Source organism: Oncorhynchus clarkii, chromosome 21 (genome assembly GCF_045791955.1).
Source record: "Oncorhynchus clarkii lewisi isolate Uvic-CL-2024 chromosome 21, UVic_Ocla_1.0, whole genome shotgun sequence".
In the NCBI taxonomy this organism is placed as follows: domain Eukaryota; kingdom Metazoa; phylum Chordata; class Actinopteri; order Salmoniformes; family Salmonidae; genus Oncorhynchus; species Oncorhynchus clarkii.
Window position 1 is genome coordinate 30,918,917 of NC_092167.1, and position 12,270 is coordinate 30,931,186.

The following is a 12,270-nucleotide window of genomic DNA, read 5'->3' on the forward strand; positions in this document are numbered from 1 at the left end:
TGACTTCTTGGTGAAGAGTGTGCCTGAAAATAACAGTTCTTCTCAGTTTAATGATGTGATATACTCTGCTGGAGTTCTGAGGAGCTGGTTAGTACTGGTACTGTATCACTTCCTCTCAAAAAGTGTTTCATGTCCCTCACCCACACTGACCTATGAGAATGCGGAATAAGTCATGCAAACACTTCTGCAGGCATATGAAGCCAAGATGAAACTGCACGGGCACTGTTAGGACATTTCTGCGCTCTCCCCCTTCTGTCTTTCTTTCTCGCTCTCTCTGTCTCTATATCGTTCTGTCTATCTCTCTTTAATCCCGAGCCCTCTATCTCCCTATTTCTCTGAAAGATTGTGTGGTTTGCTCATAAAGTAAGAAAGCTTCCGGTATCTGTGAACACCATGACCATTAACCACTCAACCAGCAGCAGCCTGAAAACACAGGCTCCAAAACCACCACCAGACCCCAACCACACCTCATCGTCTAACGCTCAAGCTGAGTGAAGGGGTATTTTCAGAGAGCAACTATAGAATGTGACTTCCTTTTCAACTAACATACAGTAAAAATTAAATAGAACAGCAGCCATCAAAAGTAAGTCTCTTATCTTTCTTCTCTCTATCTTCTCTGTGTGTTTTGGTTAGTCAACTGCTAGCTGTCAGTGCCAGTGATAAGAACATACAGCCAGAGAAAACAGTCAACGCCTTACAGAGATGTCTGCTGGTCCCTTCTTCTCCAAACGCGGAATACTACTTCTTCTAGGCTCCATCTTCCAATATGGTAAGTTTTGTCACTATTATTTATTTTAACATTTTAAACAAAATACAACTGCAATACAACCATCAATGAGGATGACACAAGTTTAAAAACATATCCCCATTGCGGTCCTCTTGAAAATACATGAAAACAAAAATATAAACAAGATAACATCTCAAATACATCTCATCAATAGGGAGGAAACCGTAAAAGGAATAAAATAGATAACCAAGGAACGTTCTGTCACCCTCTGACCTTAGATATATCTGTTTTCTTTATATTTTGGTTAGGTCTGGGTGTGACAAGGTTGGGTATGCTAGTTTTGTCTAGGGTTTTTGTATGTCTAGGGGTTTTGTAGGTCCAGGTATTTGTATGTCTATGGTGGCCTGATATGGTTCCCAATCAGAGGCAGCTGTTTATCGTTGTCTCTGATTGGGGATCATATTTAGGTAGCCATTTCCCTTTTGTGTTCGTGGGTTCTTGTTCTATGTTTACTTGCCTGTCTGCGCTATCCATATAGCTTCACGGTTCATTTTGTTATATTGTTAGTTGTTCAGTGTTCATTCTATTAAATAAAGAAGAATGTACGCATACCACCCTGCGCCTTGGTCTGATTCATTGTTTCAATGACACGTTCATTGAAACAATTATTCAGTTTTGAAGTATTTTGCACATAAACCATTTCTTAAGGTTTATCTTTAAACTCCCCAGTTTATTGATAGATTTTATATGGTTTGGTACACCATTCCATTCCTCTGCACTAGTGTTAAGGAAAGAGCTTTTTCCAGCCATGCTCCTATAGAGCAGCGGTCTCATATTGGCAACACTGGCTCTGGTGTGATGGCTATGAGAGTCTGTGATGAAATTAAAATAACCAGACAGGTAACTGGGGAAAGGTCATGTATCACTTTAAAAACCATCAACAGTTTGATCTGCACCACCACCAGATAAACTGGAAGCCAGTTCAGTTCCCTGAAATGATTAGGATCAACGTGTGTCTCTATGGCTGAGCTTGTGTTATGGTGCGTGAATGAGGACCCAAAAGCGAATTAACAAAACAGAGTTACTTTAATGACGAAACACACGTAGGCTCAGATGGACAGGCAGATTCCGACAGGACAGGACAAGGTTAGATGAACAGGCAGATTCCGACAGGACAGGACAAGGTTGCAGCAAACACGACGATAGTCTGGTTCAGGCATGAGTAACACAAACGAGAATCCGACAAAGACAGGAACAAAAACAGAGAGAGATATAGAGGACTAATCAGAGGGAAAAAGGGAACAGGTGGGAAAAGGGGTGACGAGGTAGTTAGGAGGAGACAAGGAACAGCTGGGGGAAAGAGGGGGAGAAAAGGTAACCTAATAACGACCAGCAGAGGGAGACAGGGTGAAGGGAAAGGACAGAAACAAGACACAACATGACAATACATGACAGTACCCCCCCACTCACCGAGCGCCTCCTGGCGCACTCGAGGAGGAAACCTGGCGGCAACGGAGGAAATCATCGATCAGCGCACGGTCCAGCACGTCCCGAGAGGGAACCCAACTCCTCTCCTCAGGACCGTACCCCTCCCAATCTACTAGGTACTGATGACCACGGCCCCGAGGACGCATGTCCAAAATCCTACGGACCCTGTAGATGGGTGCGCCCTCGACAAGGATGGGGGGGGGGGGGGGAAGACGAGCGGGGGCGCGAAGAACGGGCTTGACACAGGAGACATGGAAGACCGGGTGGACGCGACGAAGATATCGCGGAAGAAGAAGTCGATCTGCGACAGGATTGATGATCTGGGAAATACGGAACGGACCAATGAACCGCGGGGTCAACTTGCGAGAAGCGGTCTTAAGGGGAAGGTTCTGAGTGGAGAGCCAAACTCTCTGACCGCGACAATATCTAGGACTCTTAGTTCTATGCTTATTAGCAGCCCTCACAGTCTGCGCCCTATAACGGCAAAGTGCAGACCTGACCCTCTTCCAGGTGCGCTCGCAACGTTGGACAAAAGCCTGAGCGGAGGGAACGCTGGACTCGGCGAACTGAGATGAGAACAGCGGAGGCTGGTACCCGAGGCTACTCTGAAAAGGAGATAGCCCGGTCGCAGACGAAGGAAGCGAGTTGTGGGCGTATTCTGCCCAGGGGAGCTGTTCTGACCAAGACGCAGGGTTGCGAAAAGAAAGACTGCGTAAGATGCGACCAATAGTCTGATTGGCCCGTTCTGCTTGACCGTTAGACTGGGGGTGAAAGCCGGAAGAGAGACTGACGGAAGCCCCAATCAAACGGCAAAACTCCCTCCAAAATTGAGACGTGAATTGCGGACCTCTGTCCGAAACGACGTCTGACGGAAGGCCATGAATTCTGAAAACATTCTCGATGATGATTTGTGCCGTCTCTTTAGCAGAAGGAAGCTTAGCAAGGGGAATAAAATGAGCCGCCTTAGAGAACCTGTCGACAACCGTAAGAATAACAGTCTTCCCCGCTGACGAAGGCAGTCCGGTGACAAAATCTAAGGCGATGTGAGACCACGGTCGAGAGGGAATGGGAAGCGGCCTGAGACGGCCGGCAGGAGGGGAGTTACCGGACTTAGTCTGCGCGCAGACCGAACAAGCAGCCACGAAGCGACGCGTGTCATGCTCCCGGGTGGGCCACCAAAAACGCTGGCGAATGGAAGCAAGCGTACCCCGAACGCCAGGGTGGCCGGCTAACTTGGCAGAGTGAGCCCACTGAAGAACGGCCAGACGAGTAGGAACGGGAACGAAAAGAAGGTTCCTGGGACAAGCGCGCGGCGACGGAGTTTGAGTGAGTGCTTGCTTTACCTGCCTCTCAATTCCCCAGACAGTCAACCCGACAACACGCCCCTCAGGGAGAATCCCCTCGGGGTCAGTGGAGGCTACTGAAGAACTGAAGAGACGAGATAAAGCATCAGGCTTGGTGTTCTTAGAGCCCGGACGATAAGAAATCACGAACTCGAAACGAGCGAAAAACAGCGCCCAGCGCGCCTGACGCGCATTAAGTCGTTTGGCAGAACGGATGTACTCAAGGTTCCTATGGTCAGTCCAAACGACAAAAGGAACGGTCGCCCCCTCCAACCACTGTCGCCATTCGCCTAGGGCTAAGCGGATGGCGAGCAGTTCGCGGTTTCCCACATCATAGTTACGTTCCGACGGCGACAGGCGATGAGAAAAATACGCGCAAGGGTGGACCTTGTCGTCAGAGAGGGAGCGCTGAGAAAGAATGGCTCCCACGCCCACCTCTGACGCGTCAACCTCGACCACGAACTGTCTAGAGACGTCAGGTGTAACAAGGATAGGAGCGGATGTAAAACGATTCTTGAGGAGATCAAAAGCTCCCTGGGCGGAAACGGACCACTTAAAGCACGTCTTGACAGAAGTAAGGGCTGTGAGAGGAGCTGCCACCTGACCGAAATTACGGATGAAACGACGATAGAAGTTCGCGAAGCCGAGAAAGCGCTGCAGCTCGACGCGTGACTTAGGGACGGGCCAATCAATGACAGCCTGGACCTTAGCGGGATCCATCTTAATGCCTTCAGCGGAAATAACAGAACCGAGAAATGTGACGGAGGAGGCATGAAAAGTGCACTTCTCAGCCTTCACAAAAAGACAATTCTCTAAAAGGCGCTGGAGGACACGTCGAACGTGCTGAACATGAATCTGGAGTGACGGTGAAAAAATCAGGATATCGTCAAGGTAAACGAAAACAAAGATGTTCAGCATGTCTCTCAGGACATCATTGACTAATGCCTGAAAGACAGCTGGAGCGTTAGCGAGGCCGAAAGGAAGAACCCGGTATTCAAAGTGCCCTAACGGAGTGTTAAACGCCGTCTTCCACTCGTCCCCCTCCCTGATGCGCACGAGATGGTAAGCGTTACGAAGGTCCAACTTAGTGAAAAACCTGGCTCCCTGCAGGATCTCGAAGGCTGAAGACATAAGAGGAAGCGGATAACGATTCTTCACTGTTATGTCATTCAGCCCTCGATAATCTATGCAGGGGCGCAGGGACCCGTCCTTCTTCTTAACAAAAAAAAACCCCGCTCCGGCGGGAGAGGAGGAGGGGACTATGGTACCGGCGGCAAGAGCTACAGACAAATAATCTTCGAGAGCCTTACGTTCGGGAGCCGACAGAGAGTATAGTCTACCCCGGGGGGGAGTGGTTCCCGGAAGGAGATCAATACTACAATCATACGACCGGTGTGGAGGAAGAGAGGTGGCCCTGGACCGACTGAACACCGTGCGCAGATCGTGATATTCCTCCGGCACCCCTGTCAAATCACCAGGCTCCTCCTGTGAAGAAGAGACAGAGGAAACAGGAGGGATAGCAGACATTAAACATTTCACATGACAAGAGACGTTCCAGGAGAGGATAGAATTACTAGACCAATTAATAGAAGGATTATGACAAACTAGCCAGGGATGGCCCAAAACAACAGGTGTAAAAGGTGAACGAAAAATTAAAAAAGAAATGGTTTCGCTATGATTACCAGAGACAGTGAGGGTTAAAGGTAGCGTCTCACGCTGAATCCTGGGGAGAGGACTACCATCCAAGGCGAACAAGGCCGTGGGCTCCCTTAACTGTCTGAGAGGAATGTCATGTTCCCGAGCCCAGGTCTCGTCCATAAAACAGCCCTCCGCCCCAGAGTCTATTAAGGCACTGCAGGAAGCTGACGAACCGGTCCAGCGTAGATGGACCGACAAGGTAGTGCAGGATCTTGAAGGAGAGACAGGAGTAGTAGCGCTCACCAGTAGCCCTCCGCTTACTGATGAGCTCTGGCTTTTACTGGACATGAAGTGACAAAATGACCAGCAGAACCGCAATAGAGACAGAGGCGGTTGGTGATTCTCCGTTCCCTCTCCTTAGTCGAGATGTGGATACCTCCCAGCTGCATAGGCTCAGCACCCGAGCCGGCAGAGGAAGATGGTAGTGATGCGGAGAGGGGGGCAACGGAGAACGCGAGCTCCTTTCCACGAGCTCGGTGACGAAGATCAACCCGTCGCTCAATGCGAATAGCGAGTTCAATCAAGGAATCCACGCTGGAAGGAACCTCCCGGGAGAGAATCTCATCCTTTACCTCTGCGCGGAGACCCTCCAGAAAACGAGCGAGCAAAGCCGGCTCGTTCCAGCCACTGGAGGCAGCAAGAGTGCGAAACTCAATAGAGTAGTCTGTTATGGATCGATTACCTTGACATAGGGAAGACAGGGCCCTGGAAGCCTCCTCCCCAAAAACAGATCGATCAAAAACCCGTATCATCTCCTCCTTAAAGTCCTGATACTGGTTAGTACACTCAGCCCTTGCCTCCCAGATTGCCGTGCCCCACTCACGAGCCCGTCCAGTAAGGAGAGATATGACGTAGGCGACACGAGCAGTGCTCCTGGAGTAAGTGTTGGGCTGGAGAGAAAACACAATATCACACTGGGTGAGGAACGAGCGGCATTCAGTGGGCTCCCCAGAGTAACACGGCGGGTTATTGATTCTGGGCTCCGGAGATTCGAAAGCCCTGGAAGTGGCCAGTGGATCGAGGCGGAGATGGTGAACCTGTTCTGTGAGGTTGGAGACTTGGGTGGCCAGGGTCTCAACGGCATGTCGAGCAGCAGACAATTCCTGCTCGTGTCTGCCTAGCATCGCTCCCTGGATCTCGACGGCAGAGTGGAGAGGATCCGAAGTCGCTGGGTCCATTCTTGGTCGGATTCTTCTGTTATGGTGCGTGAATGAGGACCCAAAAGCGAATTAACAAAACAGAGTTACTTTAATGACGAAACACACGTAGGCTCAGATGGACAGGCAGATTCCGACAGGACAGGACAAGGTTAGATGAACAGGCAGATTCCGACAGGACAGGACAAGGTTGCAGCAAACACGACGATAGTCTGGTTCAGGCATGAGTAACACAAACGAGAATCCGACAAAGACAGGAACAAAAACAGAGAGAGATATAGAGGACTAATCAGAGGGAAAAAGGGAACAGGTGGGAAAAGGGGTGACGAGGTAGTTAGGAGGAGACAAGGAACAGCTGGGGGAAAGAGGGGGAGAAAAGGTAACCTAATAACGACCAGCAGAGGGAGACAGGGTGAAGGGAAAGGACAGAAACAAGACACAACATGACAATACATGACAGCTTGAGTATAATTCTTATTAGTTTGTTTTCGGGCCATTTGAAGTTTGTCCTTCAGAGTTTTTGTTATGCTACTGAACCATGAACTATGCTTGTATGTGTTACATAACAAAAAATCTGAAGGACAAACTTCAAATGGCCCGAAAACAAACTAATAAGAATTATACTCAAGCTCAGCCATAGAGACACACGTTGATCCTAATCATTTCAGGGAACTGAACTGGCTTCCAGTTGATCTGGTGGTGCAGATCAAACTGTTGATGGTTTTTAAAGTGATACATGCCTTTCCCCCACTTACCTGTCTGGTTATTTTAATTTTATTACAGACTCTCATAGCCGTCACACCAGAGCCAGTGTATCAGACATGTTGCCAGGGACCTCATAGTCTCTTTATCCAGGAACTTGGCTACCCTTGCCAGGAACTTTGTCCTGGAGTGAACACTCCCAATGGCCTTGAGAGCCACAAGTTCGCATGTCACGTGTTGGTCCAATTCACATCACAATGTACGAAACAGAACATTTTTCCTTCACCGCTACGCCATTAAACTTGACCGAGAAGTTGGAAGAGTTGTTCACTTTGTGTTTGGAACCAAACAGGATACATTCTGTCTTGCCTAAATGGATAACCACTTACTGACTGTAGTCAGTTGTCTGCTTAGGGTCTTTTCAATGGTCTCCTTATTCTAATGTGAAACCAAGAGGGTAGAATCATCCCCAAGCAGGATCTATTGCATGAGCTTGCTTGCATGATGAAGTAAGGAAAACCGTCAGCTTTCTCTAACTTCGTTGCTGGTCTTTACATGGTGTGTGTTGACTGTAGAATGCCTAGTCGTCAGTGATTGGTTGGATATCTCAAAATGTTTGCTTTATTACTGTTTGATAACACCTACATAATACCTATATTCAGGAACATATCATGATGTGTGTATTCTGCAGTTTTGAATGAGTGCCAATGGTGTGGTTGGGTCAGCAGCTGTTGCAGTGCTTCTAGAACGCAACAGATCTTATGACCCTGTGCCTAATGGCTGTCATTCACTACATTTTAAGGTGATATGGGACTGTATCAAATTATTGTTTCTATTACATAATATGATACTTTGTCCGACTGGGATAACTGCATTTATGTCTTAAATACTTCAATGAACTGTAACTGTATTTTTTTCTTAATTCATGAATGACGTTTTTTTTTATAAGGGTTTATTAAACATGACTTCAGACTGATATGTAATTATAATGTTGCCCATGCAGTATATGATGCATTTCTGGTGAATAATTACACATTAAACACGTTGGTATTTGTACTTGTGAGCTGAGGAGGGGTTATCAGATCCAACCCCACTTCTCTTTTCCTGTCATCTCATCCTGTTCTACTGAATGTGGGGAAGAAGTGGATTTTAATTAAGTAAAAAAGGACCCACACACTCAGATATGTAAAGATATAATGTGAAAATATGTAAATTGCCACGTACAGCACAAAATGAAACCTGGAAACGTGCTTATAAATCACAATACGTTATTGATTAGGTAAGACTCTGCATTGCAGTCTACTGTTGTGTAATTATTCATGTAGGCACACTGTAACAAGTATTACAGTGTAACAATAAGTAATTACAACACTTGCTACATTGTACTACATGAATAATTACACAGTAATAAGATCATTGTAATATAGTGTGCAACCATTGATTGATGTCAGAATAACGTGTGTATTTGTGTGTTGCAGGTGTAGGTGTTCCTCTGATCATCAACAAGAGAGTGGGGGACTCCATGGAGCTGCTGGCAGGCTTAGAGACAGAACATTTCAAATCCTTGGAGTGGAAGTATATGGGAAAGGATATTGCAGAATTCAACTCAAAAGTTGTATATTCACCTGGATCCCAGTTTGAGGGGAGACTAAAGATGAACGCCAAAAACTACAGTTTAACAGTCAGAGAACTGACACTGCAAGACTCAGGGGATTTTCTACTTACAGGTGAAGAGGACAAAGGTCAGATTGACAGTAAGACCATCACTCTGAAGGTCCACGGTAGGCTGTTAATACCATTATTGCATCCAATTTTGATATAATTCTTATTTATATCCATAACCATGACTGATGATCTTTAAATTATAACACAGGTTTTGTGGTTTTATACTGACCTTACTCACCATGCTTTGTTAAATATCCATCATATTTTCAAGTCTTTCTCCTGGTGGTATGGCTATGGTAGGGTTCATTTAGAAGACTGATTATGAGTCTCTATCTCTCTCCTGGTTGGTCAGAGCCTATATCCAAGGTGGCGATCCAGACAGACATCAAGCTCTTGGCCAACCACTCCTGTACGGTGCTGCTGGTGTGCAACGTGTCCTCCTACCCCAACATTACCTACACCTGGGAGATAGACAATGAGATGTACGGGGACGCCCAGCAGATTCACTTCTCTCTCTCACCAGCAGAGGGAGACATCAGTGTAAAGTGCAACGCCTCCAACCTAGTCAGTTGGAAAACTGCCTTTGCGACAGTAAAGTGTAGAAATGGCACAACCACCCCAGGTACCTAGATATCATAATAATCCCTTCCATACACGTTCAGTGTGCCTATACGCTTATGTTGTCAAATACATTATGTAATGCATGTCATTACATTGGATGTATATGATATAGAGTCATTTAGTCTTTATCATATTGTATAGTCTAATCATGTGTGTTGTACAATATGTGGCAGGACTGGTGTGGTATACCATGTACATCGGAATATCAGTAGGAGGCACTGTGGTGCTGATCCTCACTGTAGCTGTGGCAGTGTGCTACTGCAGGGGCCGAAGTAACACAGGTATGTACAGCTTAGGGGCCTCCATTATACTTAAAGTGACATTTCAGGTGGTTCTAGAAGTATTCTTCAGCTTGTTTGATTTTTGGGGGGGATTTGCTAGAAATTAGAAAAAAAAGTGAGACCCCTCATTAATTCCTGGGTATGTTTGTTGATATCCTGTATAAAATGTTTCTGATTGGTTGATATTTTGTTCTTATAAAACACAGAAGATCAAACTGATAACGCAATATATACTGATATTATGGACAACACAAGAAGTAGAGATGTAAGTATACATTGCCGTTATTATGTATCTGAATGTGTTAAAGCTGTATGTACTGTATTGTAATGGGCTGTATTTTGATTCCAGACAAGATCAATCAATCATGTAAACCCAATATCCATCTATGAAACTGTCAATGATCTGTTTTCCCAAGATTGAACAAGGTAAGATATAAATGGTCATAATTATAAAATGTCTGTGATTGAATAGAAGGCTATGTAGTCTACATTGAGAATAGTCAGTACCTTTCTTGATGCTGAAACAGTTTCTTCTTGATTATCTATCACATGTAGCCACAGACTCTGTATGACAAGATTACATTTGGACTTCCAGAAGGCCCCCAATCTCCCTACCAGGAAGTACTGTGAGCTGAACAGGGTGTGGTCATAGGTTGGGCCTTCCATAGATATGTAACCCTCTGCATCCTCTGCAACTTACACGTGTATATTCTGTAGATAGGCCTAGATGTTACTGTTAAATTTCATCACAACCTACACTATTTGCTTCTTTTTCCTTCTCCCTTTGATGATTCTCATATATACAGTATATCATAAGGCCTTATACCTTCCTTTGAAGGCCTAGATACAATTAGAAGATTCGAAAATGTGTAATAGGCAGAAGAAGGCGTGGTGATCAGACAAGCTCATGTCGAATTTCTATTTTCTAGATTAAAGACAATTGTTTTAGATACTAGTAGGACATTGATTAGTGAGGTTGATTTATGCCTGTGAATAGAAAGTGTACTCTTTTGCGTTATTATTATGTGCTCAATGAGGTTGTAATCAGAGAGTATATGCTCTAGAGCCTTGGTTGCGTGTTGATTGTAGATGGTCTTATTTGATTTGTCAGCATTTCCAAAATGGCATTCATGTCTGTCCCAATTACCAGATGTAATTCAGTTCATTCTAAAAACAAAAATGCTGTTCAGAGAAAAACAAATTATTATACCTTATTTGCATGCCTTGCGTGCCTTGCATTTAGAGTGAATTGTAATTAACTCTCATGACTGTATTTGTTAGCGACAGAGGCATGATTGTTGTATTGAATGGTTTTCAGTACTGTAGCCTTCACCAAGTGAATGTCTAAGTGAATATGTTATCTTTAAAATTAAACTAATTATGACAACACATTACATATATCATAAAGCCCCTGAGGGCCTAGTTACACCCTAACACACTGGTCTGAAGCTCCTGGTTTAGTGAAATTATGCCGGCTTGCAAAGGGATGTGTCATTTCTATTGGAATCCAGCCAAAGTTAGGATATTCAACAATTTAACCTTTCAGTCACACGCAACCTGCATTCAGAATGACTGTTGGGGTAGGGAAGATTGATTTTGAGAATTTCTAAATCATATAAACTGGAACAAACATATCAGTAATGGGTGAAATAAGTCCAACTACTAACAGATTGGAATAGTTTAGAAAAATCGATGTTATCTATGTTTGTGTAGCATAAGATTAATCAACCAGTCATAGTAAATATCAAATCAAATCAAATGTATTAATATAGCCCTTATTACATCAGCTGATATCTCAAAGTGCTGTAAAGAAACCCAGCCTAAAACCCCAAACAGCAAGCAATGCAGGTGTAGAAGCACGGGGGCTAGGAAAAACTTGCAAGAAAGGCCAAAACCTAGGATGAAACCTAGAGAGGAACCAGCCTATGAGGGGTGGCCAGTCCTCTTCTAGTTGTGCCGGGTGGAGATTATAACAGAACATGGCCAAGATGTTAAAATGTTCATAAATGACCAGCATGGTCAAATAATAATAATCACAGTAGTTGTCGAGGTTGCAACAGGTCAGCACCTCAAGAATAAATGTCAGTTGGCTTTTCATAGCGGATCATTGAGTGTATCTCTACCGCTCCTGCTGTCTCTAGAGAGTTGAAAACAGCAGGCCTGGGACAGGTAGCACATCCGGTGAACAGGTCAGGGTTCCATAGCCGCAGGCAGAAAAGTTGAAACTGGAGCAGCAGCACGGCCAGGTGGACTGGGGACAGCAAGGAGTCATCATGCCAGGTAGTCCTGAGGCATGGTCCTAGGGCTCAGGTCCTCCGAGAGAGAGAAAGAAACAAAGAGAGAAAGAGAGAATTAGAGAGAGCATACTTAAAGTCACATAGGACACCGGATAAGACAGGAGAAATACTCCATAACAAACTGACCCTAGCACCCCGACACATAAACTACTGCAGCATAAATACTGGAGGCTGAGACAGGAGGGGTCAGGAGACACTGTGGCCCCATCCGATGATACCACCAGACAGGGCCAAACAGGCAGGATATAACCCCACCCACTTTGCCAAAGCACAGCCCCCACACAAACCGTT

General features: G+C 45.4%; 1 protein-coding gene across 1 annotated transcript; it reads left to right on the forward strand.

The window, feature by feature from the left end:
* Positions 1-477: 477 nt before the first annotated feature.
* LOC139378877 (SLAM family member 8-like) lies at positions 478-12,019 on the forward strand. The gene is made up of 7 exons (XM_071121447.1): positions 478-769; positions 8,594-8,896; positions 9,133-9,402; positions 9,575-9,682; positions 9,889-9,947; positions 10,032-10,108; positions 10,238-12,019. The coding sequence occupies exons 1-6, from the start codon at positions 703-705 to the stop codon at positions 10,101-10,103; spliced, it is 879 nt and encodes a 292-aa protein (XP_070977548.1). The 5' UTR covers positions 478-702; the 3' UTR covers positions 10,104-10,108; positions 10,238-12,019.
* Positions 12,020-12,270: the final 251 nt, after the last annotated feature.